The sequence below is a fragment of the Sapajus apella genome, unplaced genomic scaffold (assembly GCF_009761245.1).
Source record: "Sapajus apella isolate SASKATOON/1434 unplaced genomic scaffold, GSC_monkey_1.0 scaffold109, whole genome shotgun sequence".
In the NCBI taxonomy this organism is placed as follows: Eukaryota; Metazoa; Chordata; class Mammalia; order Primates; family Cebidae; genus Sapajus; species Sapajus apella.
Window position 1 is genome coordinate 6,133,396 of NW_022437049.1, and position 27,665 is coordinate 6,161,060.

The window sequence follows — 27,665 nt, forward strand, 5'->3', positions numbered from 1 at the left end:
GGCTAGTAGTAGATCGGGGGTGCGGGTAGCCGAGATTGCCCCATTGCAACCCAAACCGGGGAAAAAAAGGGAAAATCTCTGTAAAAAAAAAAAAAAAAAAAAATTAGAATAAGATTGCTAGGATAGTTATGAAATTGGTTAATATCCATTAAGAGTAATAAACTATCAACTTTGACATCTTCTTAGCTGGACAGGAATTATTTGCATTTCTACTAATAGAAAATATATAAGTTAACCTGTAGTTTCACTAAGCTGGGGTTCTTTAATCAATTGTAAACAAGAAGCTTAATAAAATATATTCCCTAGATAATTAAATGATCTTTGTATGGACCTGATACATCCCCATCGACAAATATGTCACCTTTCTTTTTTCCTTATTTTCACATTTTATATCACTATCTGTATTCAGACAGATCACTAATTAATTTTAATTCTCATTTCAAATAATAAATGTAGTACTCTCAACACACATACAGGAATATATTTTAACTTCTCGAAGATTAATATTGTGTGCCGTTTTCCAAATTACTACAAACAGGGCAGGGCGCAGTGGCTCATGCCTGTATTCCCAGCACTTTGGGAGGCCAAGGCAGGTGGATCACCTGAGGTAAGGAGTTCGAGACCAACCTAGTCAACATGGCGAAACCTCATCTCTACTAAAAATACAAACATTAGTCAGGCATGGTAGTCAGGCATGCTTGTAGTCTCTGCTGGAGAAGGAGGATCCTGTGTTGCTTATTATTACTCACCACATTTGCTTGCCAAATGCAAGCACAACCCGAGCATCTATCCAGCACCATCAATTTTACTACTGCTTCTGTGTTCCAATAGTTGACTTGACAGTAGATAAAATTTTGGCAAAATTAGAAGATCTTATGGAATGGTTTGTCTCATTCAATTTCTGACAGATATGTTAAAGAATTGTTTTCCTACCCTTTCTTCTCCTCCCCTTTGCCGTTTTGATGACATAGTTAGGCAGAAAATCAGTGAGCTAGTCTCCCAGTGAAATTTCCTGTCTTTCAAGGGACTGTGCCCAGATGATCCTTTGATCATTTGGAGAAGTGAAGCCCTCACTCTACAGAAAAGCTTAGCTCCGCAGTGCCTCAGCCACAGAGCAGATCAGCAGCCATGCTGTCATATTTACAGCCAGGCAAAACTCTGAGTTCTTTGCTCCTTATATTTGTAAAGCCACTAGCTATGATGAAAGCCCATGGAATAGCAATTTTCTGCTCCTGAAAAGTTTCCATGGAAGATTCCAGAGAAAAAGAAAATGGCATATTCTAGGGTCTTGGCTGAAGTGATTTTGCTGTTATTTGATAAATAATAGTGACTGTGGGCTTCTTTTACATTAGATATTCTGTTCATTCATAGATAATTGGGATTACAACAGATATTTTGTTTTTCTTTAAAGGGAGTTGATGTCAATAAATAACAAAAAAATCAAATATGTTTACAGGTGTATGACTGGACAAGTAGTGTATATATAATACAAGATCTGAGCTAAAATAGGACATGTATAAATTTGGCACAGTGTACAGTAAAACATCTGAATAATTGACCTGATGGTGCTTTCATTCACATATTTGTAATTACATGAGGCTGGAATGTGGCAACGTGGGCTGTTCACATTTTCTAGAAAAGACTAGAATTTTCCTTTATATGGGAAGAAATGTTTTCTTTCAGATTGAAAAAATGTGTTCACTCTGTAGAGTAACATTGACACAGCAAGGATTTTGTATGTGGTTCTTAGATGTGGGAAATGTGGGAATTCAGCCCACTATACCATCTATATCTACTGTATGCAATATCAAGCATTATTATGAAGAGATCTGTTAATTCACAAAGGATTAATATTGTCCTTGCATTAATAGGGTAGAGGTCAAACGGGATCTCTGTTTTGTAGGTCCTCCTTTCCTCTGCTGCTTCTCCTTTCCTGCTGTTAATTTTCAAAAGCACTTCTGGATTTTTTAAAAAAGAAACACCTATTGATGTAACTTGATAATTCTTCATTAAAACAATTCATTTTAATTTGTTTCCATTGAGAATTCAATTTTTGACTCAGCATTAAGCCCTAAAAGAATTTTGAAACAGGATTGATCATGTGCCAGGCATGCATGAATGCTTTACATGCCTTGCTTCATTTGCTCCTCACAACACAACAAAGTTGGTGTTGTTACTACCACGTGTGCTGAGAGAAGGTGTGGCATGCGGCAAAGAACTGACAGCTGTTATGTGTTAAAACTGTCATTTAAACCTGGGCTAAATGCCCCTCAGTGGTGATACATATGGAAAGAAAACATGACACATATACACCATGGAATACTACACAATCATAAAAATGAATGAGATCATGTTCTTTGCAGCAACATGGATGGAGCTCGAAGCCAAAATCCTAAGTGAACTAGTGCAGGAACAGAAAACCAAATACTGCATATTCTCACTTAGAAAGGTGGTAGGTAAACATTGAGTGCATATGGACACAAAGACTAGAACAACAGACACTGGGATCTAATTGAGGTGGAAGGTGGGAAGCGGGAGAGAATTAAAAAAACTACCATTCAGCACTATGCTGGTTACTTGGGTGACAAAATAGTTTGTACATCAAACCCCTATCACATGTGATTTACATATATAACAAACCTGCACATGTACCCATGAACCTAAAACAAAAGTTTAAAAAAAAAAATCCTAGGCTACTATTGAAGCCTGTGGGCTAATTTCTTCATGATACTGCCTGTGTTTGTTAAATGAATAGATACAAGGCATAAGTTCTAGCAAAAGTAATACAATCTAGTTATATGCAAACTGTTATTTTTATTTTCTACTGATGTTTAGATTCAGTATTGTTTTCTTTCCCAGTATTGGAGATTTATTTTACAGTAACCTGGTCTCATTTCTGTTTGCATTTCAGAGACGTTTGCAGGTTTTATTGTGGGTGCTGTTCAGTTTTCTTTTAGACCCAGATATTGAAAAAATAAATGTCATGAAGTTACTGAAAATAGTTATTCCACATTTTAATCTTCAGTCTTGTTTCTTGTCTCAAAATTCTGCACATCTACCGATTAAAATTTCTTTGAGAAGACTTTTGGGTAGCATGAAGGAGCATGCTCTGGAGTTGCTGGGTGTTTGGTTTTTTTTTCTGGTGAGCCACCCCCTGTGTTATTTTTACTGTTGACAAGCTTGTAGTACAGAAGCTTTGTCTGTGATAGATTTTCTCTGGTATGTAATATATTTTCTCTTTCTCTAAATCTCTATTAATGAATTTATTGGAAAATGGAACAACCTGATAATTTTGGTTCTGAATGTAACCATTATAAAAATTTTCTAAATCATCCTAGCTAAAATATCTAAAATATTCTTGAAGCTTCTGTTTCCTCACTTAAAACCTGAAAAGGTTGGACTAGATGTAGAATAAAAAACATTCTAGTAGGCTAAAGTATATGAAATCACCATTTTTGTAGGTAAAAACCAGTTGATTATTGGCCATTTCATATGATCTAACCTAAGAGGTTAACTATCTCGTGATTTCATATTAAAAACTGATATGTATGTATATAGAGGAAAAAGTAGCAGTGTGCAGTCTTCTCTATGAATAACATCTTAGAAGAGGCTGAAATACCAGCCAAATGTTATGAATTCTTTTGGAATAAGTAGGCATTATTTTGGAAGATGCTCAGAATCTTGAAATTGTAATTTAATAAAAGATCTGTTTTTTAAATATTCACAGCATGTTTCAGTATGTGAGCATTACTGTGTAATTAAAACAGTATATGTGAGAATTAAATATAGCTACAAAGCAGTATTATTTGCCATCAACCTTTCAATTTTTAAATATATTTTCGTGATCCTAATAGTTATGCAGGTACCAATAAACTAGGGCTAGGCTTAAGGTATTATTTAACAGTTTCTCTTGAACTAAATTTGACATGTCATGTAACTCTTTTCTGGTTTTAATAGACATTTTGACTAATTATATAAGGTCAACACACATGCATAACATATATTGCATGACTGAGTTTTAGTCTTTCATCCATAAATATTTCTTATTGCTAAAAAATACAGAAGGTAAAAATGCTGAATGAGAAATATGCCCTGCCCCCAAGGAATTGCAATTTTTAGGTACTGTTCAGTCTAAACTTGTCCCTTTGTAACTCCTGGACTTGTGTCCTTTTGTTAGCAAACTGACTTCATATTCCTTTAGGATAAGTGCTGGAGCTGGCTGGGTCTGTTTTGAGTGTTATCTCCTTTTCTATCCCTTAGCATCTTCCTTGCCCCAGATTAGCTAGCTCTTACAGAAGAGGCAAGAAGGCTTTCTGGAGAAAGTTTCTGAAGTCAAGATTTAGAAAATTAATGATTTGTCTAATCCATACACAAAGAACCAATTGCAACTTTGCCTTCGTGTTCTCATTTGCAAAATAACTATGGTAAGGACATGGAATAGAAAATATTTATTTACTATCTGGATTTTATTATACTGAAGTGTTATAGAAGCATAGAACGTCAGGATTTAGTCATTTCTGTAGGCTAAAATCTCTCCATACCCTTCCTACTATCCCTCACTTTTCAGACCAATTTTTAAGAATATTAATGCATTTTTAAGTGGGGGACAATGCTAAAATAAGGAATATGTTTTTGTCTCTAAGTTATAAGATAGAAAGATGATAGTACCCAGCCTCATGTTATTGAATATGTGCAAAGAGTGAAAAAGACTTCTAATTAAACAAATGCCACTGGGTACGAAATTTAAAGGCCTGCACTAAATGACCCTAATCATTAACCCTAAAAGAGGAAAATCGATGTGTGTAGAATGTTCTCTGGTGACTTTTGGTCATTTGCTTTTCCCAGGAATTTTCAGTGACTATATCACATAGTCTTTATACAGCTCAATAGTGAACAGAAGAATAAAAGGAGACATAAAAGAAGGAATCAGTAAGTCAGCATTGACCTAATTACTAAAAAGTGAATGTTTTTACAAGTAGCCTGCAGGTAACTCAGGAGTGAGGGAATGTTTTTGTTCAAGTGTTTTAATATGTCTGATGAATCATAAAGCGTAAAACTAAATGCATAATATTCAGCCATAATTGAGGAATAAGGTAAACCCTGAATTTTAGAATGAAAATGTTTACCTGTAGGTTGGCTTTAACATGGTAAAATAGGATAGTCAAGACAAAGGTTGCCTTCTGATTGGCTATAAACAAGTGTATTCTGTTCTATTCCAGGAAAGAAAGAAGTTCTAATTTTCTTCCTTTTTTTCCTTCCTTTATTTCCTCTGCCCCCCTCCAGACATACACACACACACACACACACACACACACACACACACACACACACACGTCTTTTCTGATAACTTTCTGGCTCAGAGTCTTTGATTATAACATTGATATAGAAAAGACACATTTACTGATTTGATCTATATCATTTCAATATGTTTTTGTAATATTTCAATGTAATTTACAAAGCAAAGATAATAGATAATATGTAGAAATAAAATTTTAAAGTAGAAAATCAAAAGATAGCCTTCGTTTTATGCTATTTCATTGTTCACTGAGGCTTTCTTCAGAACAAAGCAAAAGTATCCAGGTCTGCCTAACTTCCACAGTTCTATAAAAAGGAAAATTAAAACAGGCCAGGATTACAATTGTATATAATTAATGCATGTGAGAAAATGTATATATTTCCAATCTGCAATTTTCCAAAAACAAAGAACGTATGTCATGATTATCACTTGTTTTTCATTTACTCAAATTAACTTTTTTCATGAACTCCAATATAACTTTGTCAATGCTAATTATAGACTTACCTTGCTTCATAAGATACAGTGGCAAAGTTTATGGGTTTAAGTTCTGGAGCTAAGAAACATTAATCAAATAATCAAACAGATCAATGGAAACTTTGAATTGTGATAAGCACTATGATGAAAAGTACACAGGCTATGAATACACTCCATATATTCTCATTTTATTTTCTTGGACTTGAGCAAATAAATAAGCATATAAATCACTATTTTCCCAAGACCTTCCCTAAACTTTATGCTAAGTTTAACCATTCATTTGTATGTGGCATTTTACTAACTGCTACATGCATCTCCTCAACCCTCTGAAAGAACACCCTGTGTAGGCTAGACCCATGTTTTGCCCTATAATTCTGTTATATAAGAATTGCTGAAATGATTGAGATTACAGCCTCCAGGAATTTCCCCAAGGACTTTATTTGTTCTTTTAAACAACTTGAAGATAGATGTGGTTTGCCTGTGTCCCCACCCAAATCTCAGCTTGAATTGTAACTCCCACAATCCCACATATTGTGGGAGGAACCTAGTGGGAGGTAAATGAGTCATGGGGATGGGTCTTTCCTGTGCTGATGGTTTTAAAATGGGAGTTTCTCTGCACAAGCTCTCTTCTCTTGTCTGCCACCATGTGAGATGTGCCTTTCACCTTCTATAATGATTGTGAGGCCTCCCAGCTGCATGAAATTGTAAATCCAGTAAACCTCTTTCTTTTGTAAATTGCCCAGTCTCAAGTATGTCTTTATCAGCAGCGTGAAAATGGACTAATAGAGTAAATTGGTATTGGGAGTGGGGCACTGCTGAAAAGATACCCAAAAATGTGGAAGGAGATTTGGAACTGGGTAACAGGCAGAGGTTGGAACAGTTTGGAAAGCTCAGAAGAAGACAGGAAAAATGGGAAAGTTTGGAACTCCCTAGAGACTTAATGAATGGCTTTGGCCAAAATGCTGATGATGACATGGACAATGAAATCCAGACTGAGGTGGTCTCAGATGGCGATGAGGGACTTTTTGGGAACTGGATCAAAGGTGACTCTTGTTATGAGAGTGGCAGCATTTTGCCCTTTCCCTAGAGATATGTAGAACTTTGATCTTGAGAGAGATGATTTAGGTTGTCTGGTGGAAGAAATTTCTAAGCCATGAAGCATTCAAGAGGTGACGTCCCTGCTCTTAAAGTCATTCAGTTTTAAAGGGAAATAGAACATAAAAGTCTGGAAAATTTGCAGCCTGACAATTTGTTAGAAAAGAGAATTCTATTTTCTGAGGAGAACTTCAAGGTCGCTGCAAAAATTTGCATAACAAGGAGCCAAATGTTAATTCCCAAGAAAATTGGGAAAATGTTACCAGGGCATGTCAGATATCATTGTGGCAACCACTCCCATTATAGGCCCAAGGGTTTGGGAGGAAAAAATGGTTTTGTGGGCTGGGCCCAGTATTCCTCTGCTGTGTGCAGCCTAAGGACTTGGTGCACTGTGTCCCATCCACTCCAGCCATGACTAAAAGGGGCCAAGGAATAGCTCAGGCTGCTGCTTCAGAGGGTGGAAGCCCAAAATCTTGGCAGAGTCTGCATTTTTAAGCCTGGGAGTATACAGAAGTCAAGAATTAAGGTTTGGGAACCTCTGCCGAGATTTCAGAAGATGTATGGAAATACCTGGATGCCCATGCAGAAGTTTGCTATAGGGGCAGGACCCTCATGGAGAGCCTCTGCTGGGGCAGTGCAGAAAGGAAATGTGAGGTCTGAGTCCCCCCAGAATCCCTGCTGGGGCACTGCCTAGTGGAGCTGTGAGAAGAGGGCCACTGTCCTCCAGACCCCTGAATGGTAGATCCACTGACAGCTTGCACCATGCACCTGGAAAAGCCACAAATACTCAATGGCAGCCAGTGAAAGGATCCAGGAAGGAGATTGTATCCTACAAAGCCACAGGGGCTGAGCTTCCCAAGACCATGAGAGCCAACTTCTTACATGAGCATGACCTGGATGTGAGACATGGAGTCAAAGGAGATCATTTTGGCACTTTAAGATTTGACTGCACTTCTCGATTTCATACTTGCATGGGGCCTGTAGCCCCTTTATCTTGGCCAATTTCTTCCATTTGGAATGGCTGTATTTACCTAATGCCTGTACCCCCATTGTATTTAGGAAGTAACTAACTTGCTTTTGATTTTACAGGCTCATAGACAGAAGGGGTTTGCCTTGTCTTGAATGAGACTTTGGACTGTGGACTTTTGAGTTAATGCTGAAATGAGTTAAGACTTTGGGGGACTGTTGGGAAGGAAGGCACAATTAGTTTTGAAATGTGAAAATGTGAGACTTTGAACGGGCCAGGGGCAGAATGATATGGCTTGACTGGTTCCCACCCAAATCTCATCTTGAATTGTAATTCCCACAATCCCCATATGTTGTGGGAGGAACCTGGTGGGAAGTGATTGAACTATGGGGGCAGGTCTTTCCTGTGCTGTTCTATTGATAGTGAGTATGATAGATAGTGATGGTTTTAAAAATGGGTGTTTCCCTGCACAAGCTCTCGTCTCTTATTGGCCATCATGTGAGACATTCTTTTCACCCTCTGCCATGATTGTGAGGCCTCCCAGTGATTTGGAACTGTAAGTCCAGTAAACCTCTTTCTTTATTAAATTACCCAGTCTCAAGTATGTCTTTATCAGCAGCTTTAAAACGAACTAATACCCAAGTGCATTAGCCCCTAATTGTGCCTAGCTTTTTAAATGTCCTCAGAGGCACCACTTGATGCAGTGGAGAGGGACGTATTGCTCTGTATCTTCTTCCTTCTTCTAGAGGCCCTAGTTATCCCAGTGTGTCGCCATTGATATCTCAAAATATTTGTGAGTACTGCAAGTACAGGGCATCATACCCATGATGAAGGAAAACAACAGGCTGGATTTAGGTTCCCTCTGGAAAGTACCACCCTTTTATGGCAAGACCCACAAATGTAGGGGTGTTTCCAAGTCTACAAATATTTAGGATTTCCTTAAATAAAGTATCTGTCTGGAGTCTTCTACATAGATATAACAAGATTGGCAATGTATTGAGAATTTGAAGTTAAGTGATAGGCATATTGGGATTCCTAATACTATTGTTTTTTTTTGGAGGTGAAATTTTCCTGTTGTAACGTCTTCACATATGGTACTTAATTTACATGCCATACCATTTACCCATTTAAAATTATGCAACCATCACCACATTAATTTTCTAACATTTTGTTACCCCAAAAAGAAATTATCCTTTAGCATTCACCTCTTATCTTCAGTCCCTCCCCAAATGGGAGAAAGGCAATCTCTCATTGACTTTCTGTCTTTGTATATTTGCCTATTGTATGCATTTTATATAAATGGCATTATATACTGTGTGATCTTTTGTGAGTGGCTTCTTCCAGTTGAGATAATTTTTCAAGGTTCATCCATATTGTAGCATATATCAGTACTTCATTCCCTTTTATGGCTAAATTATTCCATTGTATGGATATACTGCATTTTGTTGACTCATTCATCAGATAATGGGCATTTGGACTGTGTTGACTTTTTCTGGCTATTGTGAATAATGTTGCTATGAACATTTGTAAATAAGTTTTTATGTAGATACATGTTTTCAGTTCGCTTGGGTGTATACTTGGGAAGAAACTGCTGGGTCATATTTAATTCTATTTTTAACTTTTTGAGGAACTGCCAAACTATTTTTCAAAAAGGCAACATTGATTTACATTTTCACAAGCCACTTGTATGCAGATTCCATTTTTTTCCACATCCTTGCTAATATTATTATCTGTTTTTAAATCACAGTCATCATAATGGTTGTAAAGTAGCATTTCTTAGTATCCTAATTTTGTATCTGTTTGAAACTTTTATAAGAAATATTTTTTTTAAATTACAAATACTAAATTCTCTGAGTTTGTTTAAAACAGTCATTTGCAGAAACAGTTTATTTATAACAAAAGAGACTATAAAGAGGTTACTGTAGCCACTACCTCAATCCATATTTTGAGGTCCTTGATCCTTAAAATATTATATTGGAATAGCATAGACCTAGATAGGATTTTTTTTTTTTTGAGACGGAGTTTCGCTCTTGTTACCCAGGCTGGAGTGCAATGGCACGATCTCGGCTCACCGCAACCTCCGCCTCCTGGGTTCAGGCAATTCTCCTGCCTCAGCCTCCTGAGTAGCTGGGATTACAGGCACGCACCACCATGCCCAGCTAATTTTTTGTATTTTTAGTAGAGACGGGGTTTCAGCATGTTGACCAGGATGGTCTCGATCTCTTGACCTCGTGATCCACCCGCCTCGGCCTCCCAAAGTGCTGGGATTACAGGCTTGAACCACCGCGCCCGGCCGATTTTTTTTTTTTTTTAAGTTTAGAAGAGCTTTTGGTTCTTTGAGCATATATGCAATCTTAATATGCTACAAACCCCTTCTTGCAATACCACCATAAAAACATGCAGTTATTTGCATACCAGATGTTTTGTCACTATTGCCTAATTTTAAGGTATATTAGTTAAAAATTGATTTTCTCTTTTAGAAAAACTGTGTTTGGAGCAATTATTTCGATTCTTATTGTACATAAAAAAGTAATTCAAGGTCTCTTTTTGACGATGACTATTGACTAGTGTGACATATTCTTGATTAAAGGATCAACAAACCTTTTCATTTCTAGAACATGAATATTTATTAAAGCAGATTAGAAATTTTATCTATTGTCACGTAGGATCTTTTTCCTAATACTTACTATTCTGATGGACAATGGCATATTCTGAGTTACTTCCTCATCTCCCAGGAAAATGGCAAGTTAGTTACATTAGAATGATCACTGGGCAGCTTCTTTCCATGTTGGATAATTTAAGGAGAATCTATTAACATTGCTTAAAATAAAAACCTTTAAAAAATTTTTATTAGTTGGTTTTAATCTCAATTTTAATAATTATTTTGGAATAGTTTTATTCTTTTCTTTATAATCTAATGGTGTTCAAGTGATATAATTTTAAGTAATCAGCCCTAATGCAATCAGTAATTAAAATTATAGCCAACTACAGGTGCTGCTAATTGTTAATCAATTAGATGCAGAACGATTGCATATCTAATTAAAATACTGATTGAAGTATTGATAGTTACCCATACTTTTTTTCAAAAGTAAACTACCTCCAACTGTTCTTAAGTTGGAATAAGTTGTTGATAATATATTTTTCAACTACTATTTCACTCATTAACTTATCTGAACTTTAGTGGAGAATAGACTTGCTCTTTCTGCATATATAAATAAAATTGGTACAGTAGATCAGAATTGACCTGACTGGCTGTTGGATCAGTTTGTGAATTTTAATGGGTTTATTTGCATATTAACAGGCAACATTCTGCAGATGGTTGTGTGGGTTCTGAGTATCTGGATTTGGCAAATACTAGAACCATTATATAGTAACAGTCATTAAACACTGAGAGAATCCTTGGTTTGCCAGGAGGCTGCAGTGGGTATCACTGTGAACCTGCTGATCAGCTTTACAGACATTAATTAGTTCACATATTTATAACAATTTGGTGGTAAAAATATCTGCATGACAAAAAACTATTTGATATTTATTCTTTTTGAAAAATGTTGAAATTCGCAATATAGGCTCAAGTTTAGAAAGGAACAGTTTACCTATACTATTGTAACTAAAAACTACTTTGCAGTTTCTAACCATTGAATCACATGAATAGGAGACAGCTTAGCAATAATAAGCAAGTAAAATTATTTATGTTTCATGATTCATCAAATCCTAATTATTCTAATTTAGAGGTGTAAATTCTGTATGAAGCCAGAATTTATTTTCGCAAAAGGGGACCATAATATGGTGTGTCTATTTGTCTTAATAGATTTAAATAAACCTGATTTACCAAGTGCATTATAAAACCTTTCATTGGAAAGAATCAATCATTTTCTTCAAGGAGAGAGTTTCAGGTGAATATGCCTGTTTAAGCACTGTGCCTGGAGTGTAGCAAGCATTAGGGATGTCTATTGAATAAATTAATAAAGTCACTAAATTAGAGTGAGATTTTTTGTGGACATTAATAAAAATGATCATTAACAATCCAAAAAGTGTTTTAATTTTTATTTTTTAAAACTAGCCATGTAATTTTAAGACTACTCTGCTCTATTGATTATGCATATGCTGTGATGTTTCAGATGTAACGCCTCTTCTGTCGACTGCCGAAATTCACCTATTAAGCTAAGTAAAAATTTCCAGATATAGACTGAGGTAAAGAGAAGAAGCTTTGGAGGAAACCACATCACAAATTTTTCCCTAAGATGTTCTCTTTTTCAGAATTTGTGTGCTTAAAGAGAGTATTGAAAATCTGAACAAATACCATTTTGATTCAAAGTAATAGAAATGAAAAACACAAAGATAGGTATTTTATCATTCTGTTTTGTTGCATGGTATGCTATTTGTAAAGGTATTGTATATAACACTATTTTTAATCCAGCAATTCTATTGTCACCTGAACATTTATGGTTTGGATGTAAAGTGTAAATAGTAAATCATACTATTGGTCTATCATCTGGCATTACCTGAGGATTGAAACTGGGGAGAACAATTCCATTTACCTCATCTCTGGTAGGAATATTTGTCAGGATGCCTGAAATCTTCATTTCCAATAGGAGAAAGCCACGAAACACTGGTGGTTCTGAAAGCAGCCTGCTGTTAACATGAGTTATGTGAATCTGACCTATAATCTTACGTGACATTTGGAACTCAAATATTTTTTCTTATTTCTCCAACACAATTAAAATATTTAGTCTCACTTCATTTTATGAGACATAAATAGCTATGTAAGTACTCTGTAATTACTGTACATTATAACAAATGACCTCATAAATACATTGTAATGTCCCATGTAATTACATGGTAAATCGTGTCTTTGAGATGGCTGCTCTGAGATTGAAAGCCTGCTGGTTTCAGAGATTAATTACTTAGGGCTAATTTGACAGTTTGCTTGAAGATATGCCTCTGTTAAGTAGCAACTTCCGTGGTTTTATAAAAGAAAATGTTTCATCACAAGATCTTATTTCCTTATTTACTGTAGACTCAGCTGTGTATGTTTGTCCCTGAACTATTTCCTTATTTACTATAGACTCAGCTGTGTATGTTTATGCCTGAATATTGGCCATGCCTAAATTTTGCTGTATATAAAAGCAAAAAAGTGAACGGGGCATGGTTCTGTACAGAAAAAAAGTTGATTTACAATTGTAGTTCTCCCATCAAACACTAGGAATCACTTTATGACAATAATTTTAAAAGTTGTGGATTATTACTTTAAAGAGATGTTGGAGTATAAGCCATTATAAAAATTATGTCAGTTTTCTCTGATTAAGCAATATACAGCCTATAAATGAATGTTTCATTTTTCAAGAGCCCAAGCTTATATGTCATGATTATTTTATCATGAATGCATTTTTATAATACCCTGAGATCTCAGTGGTTATTCTTGATAAATGCATTTTGTCCCATAGTTGCCATTTTCATATGGCATGACAGTATTTAAATCTTCTTTCTCTTTGACTCCAGATATCTAAATATTTGGTGAAATAAACTTTTCTCAGGTTGTACTACTCAACTTACTGCTCAAATGGTATCTTAGTTTCCATGTTCCAAAACACAAAGGAAATAAGAAATAAGTGAACACTGTATTTTCTGCCTTAAATTATATATTGGCCTATTTTCTTGTGCCTTTCAAAGGTACAATTTTAAGTATAACTCCCCTGATGTATTTCTATTCCAGCACTTTTAGCTCTAGTTCCTACATCAAAGATACTATATTGCTTTTAGTAGTTTTATTTAGTAGAAATGAATAGTCTGAGAAAGGACCTAGTATCTGAAAGAGTTAATAAGCCCTTCTAAATATCCAGCTTACTCCCAAGGAATGATTTAGGCACTGGAGAATTAAGTCTATTGATACTGACAAATTCTAAAATGTATTACTTGTAAAATCACTTTATCATGAACTCTAGGGAATAACCAAATTGCTTTATTGTAATGGAATTTTGTCAAAATGTGAATACTTCCTAGAAATTACATTTCGAGTTTCTAGGACCTAGAAGAAATAAGCCTGGCTACTATGCTATGCTTAGAAAACTATCAGATGCAAAAAAAAAAAAAAAAAAAAAAAAAAAGAATTGCTATCTTAAATCTAGGAGTTTGAAAAAAGAAGACTCTTGGTAAACACCAACCTCACTGCTTTCTTTTCATGTCTATTCTTTTTACCCTTTTGGCCCTTTTTTTTTCCTGTAAGCTGGGCTATACTCTTAAACTTGGGGGTCATTTTCTTAGTCAGTTTTGGAGTATTGGGTTAGTTTTGCTTAGTTAACCAAGAAAGCCCAGTTGGCAGGAAGATTAATTGATTTTTCTTTACTTTTCTTCCCACAATAGAAACCGTACATGGTTATATGTCTGAGAACCAACTCGAATAGGTCTGTGGGAATCAGGGAAAAAATGATGTTTCTGTGAGCCATTCATCTGAATATGGCAAAATTTACTATTATTAAAAAAAAAAAAAAAAAAAAAACACCTCAGCTGGGTGTGGTGACTTATGCCTATAATCCCAGCACATTGGGAGGTTGAGGTGGGCAGATCTCCTGAGGTTAGGAGTTCAAGACCAGCCTGCCCGACATGGCAAAACCCTGTCTCTACTAAACATACAAAAAATCAGCCAGATGTGTTGGTGGGTGCCTGTAATCCCAGCAACTCAGGAGGCTGAGGCAGGAGAATCACTAGAACCTGAGAGGTGAGCTTGTAGTGAACCAAGATTGTGCCACTGCACTCCAGCCTAGGCAATAAGAGTGAAACTCCTTCTCAAATACACACACACACACACACACACACACACACACACACACACGCACACACACACACAACCACCACCAAAAAAAAAAAAACAAAATAAAAACACACTTCTTTACACAATGCTGAATGGTCTTTGAGAGGCAAAAGAACACTTCTCAGAGATTTGTAATCTAGTTGTTGCAATCAGATTAAGTATTTATGAAGGAAATTCAGCCACAATGAGAATCACTCCTTCATTTATTTATTTTACATATGCAAAACCCAAGCATGTGAGGCCAAAGTGACTTAATGACTCAATTCTTGGAAAACTTGCTTCACTTTTCAATGTCATTTTGTGTTTCAAAACGGCTATCCATACTACTCCTACTGCTAATCATGGCAATCATGACATGAAAAAACTAAAATAAGAGCAAAACTTTGTATTTTGTATTCAATTTTCTAAGTCCTTTCTCATTGCTTACCTCTCAATTACTTGGAAGAGATAGGTATAATGTTGTAACACATACATTTGATGCAGCTATGTAAATGATTTCTACTGTCACTCAGCAAATTAATGAAAGCTGAGAGTGGAACAGTATGCTTCCTGCTCACCCATCTTCATATACTCCTTGAATATCTTTTATCTGCAGAACATTATTCTGTCTTTCTCTAAATGATTCAGAAATGCACGCTACACTTGATCTTAGCCAAAAAGCCAAGAAGCAATAGGAATGCTGCTAGCTGGAACGTCTAATAGATTTTCTAAGCTCCACACCAGATATAAAAATTAAGAAGACCTCAAATAAATGTTTCTGTGTATCTGTGCCTAGGATTTGAGCTTTATTTAACATTGGGAGTTAAATTTTTTAATAGATCACCAGTGTTTTTTAAAAATTTTTTTACTTTAGTTTCAGGGGTACATGTGCAGGTTTGTTATGTAGGTAAATTTGTGTCATAGTGGTTTGTTGTACAGGTTATTTCGTCACCCCAGTACTAAGCCTAGTACTCAATAGTTATTTTTTTTCTGTTCCTCTCCCTCCTCCCACCCTCCACCTCCAAGTAGGCCCTGGTGTCTATTGCCCCCTTTTTGTATCTAGGAATCGCTAGTGTTTATGGTACAGAATTGACATGCAAGTTTGGGGCTACAGTTGAATTAACCTCGTCACTAGAGAGAAGTCTGCAGGCTGCTCTCAGCTCTGGTCCACTTTTCTCCTGATGCATCTCTGAGCTTCGTATTTAAATAACTCAAGTAGAATTATTTTTTAATATTACTTTAAAAGTGTGCAAAATACTGGCCTACCAGGCTGTCTAATTATTAGTCTCCACTGGGCTCCCTATGTCTCTGTGAACATAGATTGTGGAATCTCACAATGAAGGTTTAGAAACCTGTTTGACCCTAATTCACTGGTTCAAGTCTCCAGTGCTTCTACAATAAAGTGTATTGGGTAAGTTATTAGTTACTCCTTTTTCTCTTTAGAATTGTGAGTTCTAAGAATTAGATTGAAGGAGCAAAGAAAAGTGGTAGCATGTCAATTTCCTAAAATCGATTTAAATTTAGCTCAGTTTAGCTAAAAAATATAAAAATGAAATGTAAAAAGTGGAGCATAATTCAGATAACATTTCTTACTGGTGTAAATGATTTTTTTAAAAATCTGAGGTGTGTTGATTGTATGCACTTGAAAAAGATATTTGGGATGAACAGGCATGGAGTTCAGAGCCAGGGGCAGGAGGGCTGTGCCCCTAAACCAGAAGTGAGATAATGAAGGCTATCATTCAAAAAGACTGGTTACAGTGTCCAGAGAAGTGGAGTGGCAGAAAGCAGTTATGCCTGATATGAGAGTCACAAGAGACTGAAGAGACATTTCTGGTTGTGAATCAGAGGGCTAGCAGGTTTTGCTGGTCCAGAGCACGAAAGCAGGCAACGTGCGTTAAGTTTGGAAAGGGAGGTGTATATTCGAAGGGAAGTCTGCCAGCCTCTGATAGATTAACAGAGGAGACATTCATTGCTAGAGGACTCAGCCTTGCATGTCTTGGAGGGACCTGGAAGATTAACAGGGTGGCGTTCACTCAGAAACAAGACAGTGCCCCAACCAGAGAAACCCAGTTACAAGAACTGGGACCCAAATCAAAGTAGATTTGCAGTATTTGATTTGAAGTTGAACAATCTGAGAAATTGTCCCAGGTTGGCCTAGCTTTTTGCATAACCAGTGAAAGGATTTTCCCTGAGTAGGTAAAAGAGGGCTTAAATCTCTAGGTAAGAGTTCCACTGGCACTGTTTATGAGAACCAGGGGCCACCAGGGCAACGGTAAAGGTAAGATTGTTTTACAACTATTTAAATGTATTGATGAAGAAATGTTTGTATCATTTTCAAGCTACTAAATAAAATCACAACAGCTTAGCCTTTATCTTTTAATAAAGTAATGTTTCTTGCTTCAATTTAGACATGCTCATAAAATTTTATTTAAAATCAAATATTACTCAATTTGTACTTAACCATACTTTACTATTGCACAAATATTTACCTCAAACCTTAAATAGCAATGTCAGAGTTTTCACTCTGGAAATGTATCATAGTGATACATTTTGTCTAGCTGTTGTCTACATGAACTCACAGATTTCAATTTTAGTACTCTACTCAACTTTCTAACTTCCCTGAATAGAAGAAATTACATATTTATAATGCTAAATTTAAAAATATGTCAACAAGAATAGCATATAACAGTAGGAAAAAATATAGGCCTTTATTTTACGTTACTGACATTTTATCAAATCCATGCTGGGTTAGTACAAGTTTATAGGTTTACATAGTTTACAAAAAGACGAAATTGTTAATGAAAATTGTTTGCACATGCACATAATAGAGTTTATTAGTAGATTAATTTATGTTTTAGCTTGAAATTTAGTTAGATTTTTTTCAGGATCTATAGAAATATTTAGCAAGTATTTACATAAATACTATAAGTTAAATATAATATAAATGTTATTTTATAATTTTGACATGAATGTAACATTTGTTCTGAATGATGAAATTAGAAAACTTCCCTTTCCAATATCAACCAGAGTGAATCCATATGGGTAACCTTGGATTCTACGTCCTCTGAGTGTTGCCATTTGTTGTATATCTATCTGGTAGGCAAGTCCAGTGTATTTTTCTTCCCTTTGGAAAGTGGATAGCTTTTCAGAAAACCTTATTCAAGTAAATGCATTATTATCTACCGTGTTGCCTATCTCAGAAACCTGTCATTCTTGATGACTTGTCCTCCTTTGCATTTGACGTTAATAAATCACCAAATCCTGTCAAGTCTACCTCTAAAAATTTATATGGGATCTCTTTTTTTGCTGTATCCCACAGTTTCTTCACTACCCATGCCTGAAGATTCTATTTGCTACAATAAGAAATGTGAATAGTGCCCTGCACAGAGGAAGTTGCTCAATAAATATTCATAGAAGAATAGAAGTTTCAAAAGTGTTACTAAACAACTTATCTCTCTCAGTGCCCTTTCAATTCACAGTAGAAACAAATGTTCAGTTGCTGGGTCAGTGCACAAATAAGTAGGTCCATCTTCAGGGCATCACTGCTATACGTGGTCTTGCTTCCTTCCTTCCTGCTCTTTTCTACTTTGGCTTTTTAAAATTCTTCCCACCTGCCACCCTCACAATCTCTCAATCTCTGAATCTCTGGCCCTCACTCTCACATTCTCTTTTTCTCTTTCCCTTTTACTCCAAGTTTCCCTTAAAGTAGTTATGGTTTACTAAATAATTATTATGTGCCGGCACTCTGATGGAACTTTCACACACGCTCATTGTCTCTTTTCATTCATACCACAATCCTGCAAGGGAGGGATTACTATTAGCTCATACTGCTGATGAGAAAACTGAGACTCCAAAGGCTCACATTGCTCATTTGGGGTCACTCATTTACCAGAAACGTAACCGAGATGGGTGTGAGCAGCGTGACACTGGAGACCGAGTGCCTGTTAATGGCAACGTTTTGGCCAATAGACAAATCAAGGTCAGAATTAGAGTAGTGTCAGAGGGAATGTACATAAGTGGGCAGAAAAGGGATTCATTGAAAACAGATTCTTTCTAAGTGCTGATGGGCACACTTTAATGAAAATCCTCAGGGTCTCATGCATACTGGGAGCATATTTTACTCTGCAAGCAACTTCCTGTGAGATTCAAATCACCAGAGGTCCAAAACTGATTTTAAATTAGTTTCAGGATGTGTAGATTCCTGCTGTGTTCCAGCCAAGGCATTCTTATTTGCTGCAAGGACTTTCAGAGTGCCCTCCATAGCTTTCTATGGGAATTCCATCTAGATAAAACCATCTTTTTTTTTTTTTTTTTTTTAAAGGCTTTTTGCTGGAGCAACTGGCTGTGTTTGGCAAGGATCGAAATGGGTTTGTCTTCACCTGAAGGTCACTCTGGAGAGAGTAAAGCAGAATGCCAGTGTGCTGTGTGAGATGTGGAGTTAAAAATAGAAGCTTATGAAATGTGGCTTCTGAGAAAGAATTGGGGTGGTGGGCTTATCGACCTTTTTTCGTTTTCTCACTTACTACTCCTATATGTCTACAGTGGAGGAAAAAGAAAGCAGTGGTGTAATGGATCCCAGGAAAAGGCTAACCCCACGTCACTGAATTGGACAGGGGTATCCCAGGCAGCTGGGAGATTGGCCAGTGACACTGTTTTAAATCAGTTAACTCTTTCCATCAGGTTTACTTGGCAAATAAATTATTTTTATGGTGATCAAAGAGAAGGTGGAGGAATTAGAGGAAAAGCTAAATTTTGTGGTTCTTTTTTCCCAAATATGAAGAAAACTGAAATTAATCCTCGATTCAGATAGATCATTGCAAGTGATAAGGATTAATTTCCCCCTCTCAAGTAATGAAAGGACCAAAAGTCAAGTCACAGCTACTAGAATTGATTTTTCAAAAGTCAAAGGTCATGTGTCAAGTACTTTTAATAAAAACAATTGCCAGAGTTGCCCATGAAAGCTAGGTTGTTTTACAAAAATGTTTCCGTAACAAGAACAGCTTTTGATGGCCTGCTAGGGAATGGGAAATGAAGTCTGAACTACTGGCCAGTGGCAAAATAGGTCTCGTATAGAAAATAAGATGCCTTATACCATTAAATAAGAAAAGAATGCCTGAATACTTTCACTTAACTTCCTCAAACAATAGAATTTGGAGCCTCCAGCTGTGTCATCTACCAAAGAACCTAAGAAGAAAAAATTTAACTACCAGAATCTTTGTAATCTGCTGACACTTGAAAACAATGAGAAAGTACAAAAGATGCTAATAAACTTAGCTGCTACCTAAGGATGAGGATGGATTAAACTGATAAAAACCACTTCCAAAGATGAATAATAGCCATTGAGGGGGTTTCCCTCCTCATGTGTTGAGTGTATAACTGATTATATTAATTAATTGCTGCTTGGCATCGATATTAAGATATTGGCTATGTGGGAATAATTTAAGCAATCACTGGAAAACCTCAAGTGTGATAAAGACAAATTGTCTGTCAAAAACTATTACTCATGTAATCATTAGTATAATTAAGTTCTCCAGGCTTATCAAGTGACTTATATTTGGTAGACATACTAAGCACAAATGTTCCCTCTTTTTCAGTATGTACATGGAGATTCAGGTCACTAATTAGGCTCAATAGTTGGGGATGGTGGCTCACACCTGTAATCCCAGAACTTTGGGAGGCTGAGCTGGTGAATACCTTGAGCCTAGGAGTTCAAGACCAGCCTGGACAACAGGACAAGACCCTCCCTCTACAAAAAAATATTTAGCCATGCACATGGTGGCTCATGCCTGTAGTCCAACCTACTTGGGAGGCTGAGTTGGGAGGATCACGTGAGCCTGGGAGGTGTAGGCTGCAGTGAGTCCTGATTTCAACAGCCTGGGTAACACAGACCCTGTCTCAAAAAAAAACAGACTCACAGAAGGTCATTCAACAAAGTCACAGCAAAATATTAATTGGAAATTAAAATATTCTAATTATTGGTCTAAGGTTTAATATCTACATTTGTATTTTCCTTTTCAACTTGAATATATATTTGACTTTTAAAACAGCTGTAGTCCTCAGAAGGTGGCCCTCCTTGATTTTCCAAAGGCTTTGTATGGAAAACTTATTGGATATATTTTAAAGAAATAATTTAAATTTGGGTTTTTAAAGAGAATATTTTATAGGAGAACTCAGATGAGTATAATTGCCAAGTAGAGTCCCTGTGATAGCTTATTTTACTGTGAAATAATTAAAAGAACATAGGCCCTGTAGTGGGAAGTCTTCCAGTGATAGGGCCAGGTGACCTTGGATCTGTCCTTCCTTGAACTGTGCCTCAATTTCCCTCTTTGTAAAATCATCAATGGTGATAATATCTGCCGTTTCACCACTCACCACTAAGATGAGTAGTGAAAGATAAACTGTGACTATTCATTTGATTCTGGTTTTCTTTTTTGGTTTCTAAAACACTTGGAGTAAAGAATATGTCCACACATGTACACTTACCTGTATGAATGGTGGGGAAGAAGGGAATAGATAGGCATGTGTATATTTTAGGCTATGGGTTCTTTGCAGCCAGAGACTGTATATTATTATTTTATACATATTTTATCTCCCAAAGAACTTAGCCAAATGCCTTAAATGAAAACATTAATCCAACCTAATATCTGTTTAGCATGGCCTGAAAAAGTTTGCAGTTTTTGTTTTTTTTTTCCAAATCTACGTTTCCATTTCATTGTCCTGTATATCCCTTGCTTTAGCCACTGAGAAACTACATGACCTTCCCTTGAAGATGCTCTACATTGTCATTATACCTTGAGCTTGTTCTTGATATTTCCTCTGTTTTAAAAACCATTCCCAGCCCCTCCATGAACTCCCAATCACACTTGAAGGATGAGTTCTTTGTAAAGTTCTTCTGATCACGTGACAAAGAATTCATCTCTGGGACATTTTACTTTGGCACGTTGTTTTTTTATTATTAGCTTCTATGTCTATTTCCCCAGCCAGAAAGGTAAACCATGACTTATTTACGTGTTTCCTTAATCCCAAGAATAGTGCCTGCTCCACAGTAGGAATGTAACTGATACATGCTGAATGAGTAACAACTAAATGAATTAGAACTTGCCATAGGTGCAATATGAAGCAGTAAAGAATGTCATCCTTTTGACTCATGTCATCTTTGTTAAAATTCTGCCTCTGTCGTTTGCTGGATATATATGTTTAAGCTATTTAACTATTCTTGTCCCAGTTTACCTGATTGTACAAAGGTCATAGCAATAGGCCTTAACTCACAGGGTCATAACGAACGTAAAACATACATATAATGCAGAGTGCTTAAACCATTGCCAGGTTTAAAGTAAGTGCAAAAAAATGTGTTAACAAATAGTAGTTAAGAGTAATGCTGAATTTATCACACATAAAGAATAGTGGATGCAAAGTAAAGGGTCTCAGTAGTCCCATAATATTTTGAATATATTCTACCAACTTAATCAGATCAAGCATATGTAACTAGATTCCTCTGAAATTATTAAGACATGTTTATTGTATAATTGCAGTTGATATTCATTAATTGCAGATTTTGTAGTTGCAAAGTTGCGTGCTTACTAAAATTTATTTGTAACTCAAATCAACACCTGCAGTGCTTTCATGTTATGCTCAGAGCAGCGTAAAATTTGACTTGCCAGATGTTTGTGTTCTTAGCTGAGGTTGAACAAAAAGATGCTCTGTCTTCTTGTTTTAGCCCTTATACTGTAAACAAGCGCCCTTTTGGGGTCTATTTTGTGCCACGGTTTTTACTTTCTGTGCTATTGGTTGATGCTTTTCTGTTTAAAATGACCCCAGCCCCAGAGTAGAGTGCTGAAGTGCTGTCCAGTGTTCCTGAGAGCAAGAAGGCTGCAGCCTGCCTTATTTCCGGCATTAAAGTTTAATGTTAACGAGTTGACAATACTGCCATATTAAATAAGATATCATTAAACAGAAACAAACATTAAAACAAGGTTATGTACCCATCGGTTGACAAAAATGTTGTAACCAGAGGCTCGAAGGAACCTAAACCTATATTTTCTCTAGGAGCAATATTTAAGTATTCCCAAATTCAGTGTTGGGGTGACGGCAACTGTTCAGAAAATAACAACGTGCTCAGCAAGTAAGTTCAAGTTTAGATTATGTTTTTTCTCCTCTCAAAGAAACTTACTTATTTGTAGAGCACTAGCTAATTTGTAGTAGATTTGGAAGAAGGAGCTTGGATTTCTGTCTCTCTGGAGAGTCTAGCTCTGCCTCTGCTCCATGACTGAAACAGGGACAGTGAGGTCCTGGACAAATCTGTGATTTGACTTTGGGTCTGGGTTCTTTGTAACAGCCAGTAATTTGTTTCTACCATCTTAAAAAAAAAAAAAAAAAAAACTCTGTGTGCTTATTTTAAAAATTAATTTAAACATTTTTTAGATTATTACATGCACATTATTTTTAAGTTAAATAATACTAACAAACCTATAACTAAAACAAATAGGCTCTTTTTTTTCCCCTTCCCAAACCTTGCCCCCATTAACTAAAGACTGTCTTATGATATTGGTATGGTTTTCTTTTTTTTTTTTCTGACGTTTACTTTATGTTTCTCAATAATGTGCTTATTTAGATGTCTCTTAATTTACCAGTTCTAAGTCACTATTTTTAGATATCATCTATTGATGTATTTTTATGTCAGGATTTGGTGTTAACACACTTTCATCCTCTTTTTCTTCCCCAATCTTTTCTCTTTTTTCTACTCCTGCTTCTCCTCCCCTTCCTTCTTTGGTCAAGCTGTAATTAATATAAATGAAATTATAAATCCTGAGTTTTCAGTCCCATGAATATATTGGTATTCTAGGGCTGCCATAATAAATATTGCAGACTGGGTGGCTTAAACAACAGACATTTATTTTCTTACAGGTAGGGAAGCTTGAAGTCCAAGATCAATGTGTTGGCAGACTTGGTTTCTTCCGAGGCCTCGTTCCTTGGCTTAGAGATGGCTACCTTCTTCTAGTGTCTTCACATGATTTATCTCCGTGCATATCTGTGTCCTAATTTTCTCTTATTTTAAGGACACCAATCATATTAAATTTAAGGCCTACCCTAATGACTTACTCTTTAACTACTTAAGGGGCTTATCTCCAAATTCAGTCATATTCTTCTAAGATACAGGAGTTATAACTTCAACATATGACTCTTGGTGGGCACAATTCAGCCCAAAAATATGTATTTTGACAATTGTATCCATCTGAGTAACAAACATGAAATCAGTATGCAGATTTCCATCACCCCAAAAAGTCTCCTGGTACCCATTTCCAATCAAAACCCAGAACAGCTGCCATAGACTAGTGTAACTTCTAGTACTTTAGATTAGTTTTGCTATCCTTTAACTTCACATAAATGGAATTAAACAATATGTATGTATTCTTTGAAGTCTGGTTTTTCATCTAATTAAATCTTTTATTACATTAGAATTTTCTTCATTGTCTTCACTGTCTGTTTCTTGCATTTGAAATTTTTTTTTTTTTTTCAGATGGCATTCTTCTCCTGGAACTCACCTTTCATTAGCTTCCTGTTAAGGGGAACACAGATAGATATCTTAGAAACCATGTACATCTGAAATATCCATATACTGTCCTTAGCATATATTCTTATACTTGTGTTATATTATCCCCATACTTGCTTATTTGACTAGACAAAGAATTCTAGATTTAAAATCCTAGAATTGTATCAGTAGTGTTCTATTTTTTCCTAATGTCGAGTGTTGTTGAGAAATCTGATGCCATTCTTACTGCTGATCATGCTTTATGTGACCTGTTTTTTTTTCCCCTCCATTCTGGGAAGTTGTCGATTCCCTCCTCACTCCCTGTGAGGCTCTAGTATTTTACAGTAATGTGCCTTGAAGTAGACCTTTCTTGTGTTTATTTTGTTTAACATTCCACAATCCTTTCAGACTGGAGCTTCAAGTGTTCCAGCTTTGTAAAGTTTTATTGGGAAAGGGGTCATTTTTTATCATTTTTGCTAATTTTCTACCTTTGATTTTTCCTCCTTTTTTATTCTCTCATCTTATCAGTTGGGTGTTGAAAATTGAGAACCAGATCTCTAATTTGTTACCTTTTCTCTCCAATTTCATGTGATAATTTATTCCCAATGAATTTTGAGAGATTTCTTTTAATTCAACTTCCAACTTATCTATTGAGTATTTAATTTGTACAATCAAATTATTTTTGCAATAACATTTTTTAAATCCTACAATGTTCTGTGTTTTTGTCCTGTTGATGGATGGATGATCCATTTGTGAGATTACCAGGGTATTAATGACATCTTTTTGGATTTCGTTCTTTGTATTACTGATGTTTCCTTCAGGTGCTATGATCTTCTTACCCATTATTTTTTACAGTTTCCTTTGTGCTAAGGGCTTTCTTTGATGTCTGGTAGTGTTAGATTGTCAGTTTACATTAAAATGATATATAAAAAGCTGATTTTAAACTGCAAATTTTAGCATATGAGTGGGGCTTATTAAGTAGTGAAATGGGAGAGTTCCTTGACCCCACTCGCAGGATGTGCAACAGGGATATGGCTCATCTCTTTGGCTGCTGCACCCTCTTATGGGAGAGGGAACATGTAGACAGGCAGGTGCAGGAGCTGGGGTGAGCATTTTGGGGCTCTGGCCCTATGGTAGCAACTAGGGGTGGGTGCCTGTGACTCCCAAAGCCCCGGTGGGTGTGCTACAGTACACTTTTAGCTCTGCCATCTGTAGAGAGCTTAAGTGTTAACCAGCTCAGTGCCCTCTTGGTACCTGGGTTCTTGTCTACTATCCAGGGAGAATCAGGTCACATGAACAAACTGAAGGATGGTAAATGTGGGGAATTTTATTGCTGGATGGAGGTCCCTCAGTGAGATGGATGGAGAGCTAGGAAGAGGATGGAGTGGGAAGATAATCTTCCCCTGGAGTTTGGTCATTCCATGGCTGATCTCCTCCCTGACCATACTCAGCTGAACTTTTCTCGATGTTCAGATGCTCCTTTTCTTCTTTCCTTCTCTGCTGCACCACTCTTCTGTCCCTCTGTTCTTCTGCTCATCTGCTCATTTGCTGTGGAGCCTGGGGTTTGGGGTTAATATGGGTACAAGATAGGGGGACATGGTAGGCCAAAAGGTAACATTTGTGTGTGAAAAGAAGAATGACTGTTGCCATTTAGGGCTGTGGATTTCCAGACTTGAGGGTGGGGCCTGTTGCTGGAGAATCACCTTCTTCTAACCAGTATTTCCCTGTTTCCAGTTCATATCAGTAGTAGCCTTGTTGTTGGAGAATTGCACAGGGATATAACTACCTTTTCTCTAGGGCAAAGATAATTTTCTCTAGAGAAAGATTATTTGATATTCTACCCAAGAAGCATATACTTGGTTGCCATTGGTCTAGTGTCTTATGAAGGAAGGAGACATGGGTAACTCACATTCTTGATTTGATTACACTTGCCTACATCCCTATTCTCTTCTGTTTTAATATCTGAATCTCGGCCTCTGAGTTCACATCCCCAGAGGATAAAGCTACCAAAAACTATGGTCAGAGAGGGCTGGTAGCCTGGTTTTACTGGGTACCTGATCTCAATGACTTTCAGTCCTTCCCTGTTTCTGCACTATGTTTGGAAGTCCTATCTTCCAAGTTAAATAAGTAGCAACAATGTCCTGGTGTCCCTGACTTGTCATGTTTTTCATTGCCTTGTTTTTTCATGACTTTCTCTTAAGGTATTTAGTTTTCAGGATTTCTTCTTTTGCTCAGTCACCCTTTGATATGGCTTGGCTGTGTCCCCACCAAAATCTCATCTTGAATTGTAGCTTCCATAATTCCTGCCTGTCATGGGAGGGACTCTTTGGGAGGTAATTGAATCACGGGGGCAGGTCTTGCCTGTGCTGTTCTCATGATAGTGAATATATCTCGTGAGATTTGATGGTTTTATAAAGGGGAGTTCCCCCCTACACACACTTCCTTGCCTGCTGCCATGTAAGACATGTATCTGCCCCTCCTTTGCCCTCTATCGTGAACGTGAGGCTTCCCAGCTATGTGGAACTGTGAGTCCATTAAACCTCTTTTTCTATATAAATTACCCGTTCTTGCATATATCTTTATTAGCAATGTGAGAACAGACTAATATTCCATATCTCCCTCCAATTTGCACCTTCCAGATATTAGTTGACATCTCTCATCCAATGGAATCTTATTCTCTATTGTTTTATGCCTTTATATAATTTAGAATATTTTACTGTCATTTTAGCAGTGTATGCAAAGGCAAGGTGATAATGCATTCAAACAGTCAAAGGAATTGCGTATTTCTGTTAAAACCAGACAAATAAGAATGCTGTCAGTTTGTGAGAATGAATTTAATTTGTCTTTAAGTGGCAATCGGTAACACTTCTTGCTTCTCTGCTTTCTTCACACTTATGGTTTGGGTTACTTCTTTGACCCTGTCCCATTGTCCTTTCTTTCTTCAATGTTTTAATTTACATCTATTATTTTACAGAGTATCAAAGTTAGCTGGCTGCCTCCTCCATCAGGAACACAAAATGGATTTATTACTGGCTATAAAATTCGACACAGAAAGACGACCCGCAGGGGTGAGATGGAAACACTGGAGCCAAACAACCTCTGGTACCTATTCACAGGTCAGTGTTCACATGGTGTGGTGTTGCCAGGTTTTGATGAATTAAATGCTTTAGGAATAAAATATACCCTCACTCCAAAGGAACATTGATTTTTTTTTCTTGGCATCCTGGCAGGTGACATCTATTGGTTGGACCAAGAACAACCTTTATATTTTTAACTTTATGTTCTCTATAATACTTTCACTATATGTTTTTCTCTGAATCATCATTTTAATACATGTATCATAAAATGTTTTTTCATATTAGTTTCTCAGATTGCTGATTTAACAAAAGCATCTGTGATAAAAACTTAACATTTTAACCAATAACTTTTAAAAGTCATCTAATGAAATTGTTCCAATTTCAGTCACTTTGATTCCTCCCTACCAATATCCAGGGGTAAGAATGGGTTGAAAACCGAA

At 36.5% G+C, this 27,665-nt stretch overlaps 1 protein-coding gene across 4 annotated transcripts in view; it reads left to right on the forward strand.

The window, feature by feature from the left end:
- Positions 1-27,665, forward strand: part of DCC (DCC netrin 1 receptor) — a 1,203,097-nt gene that overhangs the window by 946,875 nt on the left and 228,557 nt on the right. For all 4 annotated transcript variants that reach the window (XM_032259518.1, XM_032259520.1, XM_032259521.1 and 1 more), the window contains exon 13: positions 27,123-27,264. In XM_032259518.1, the coding sequence (XP_032115409.1) occupies positions 27,123-27,264 (142 nt within the window). The remainder of the gene's footprint in view (positions 1-27,122; positions 27,265-27,665) is intronic.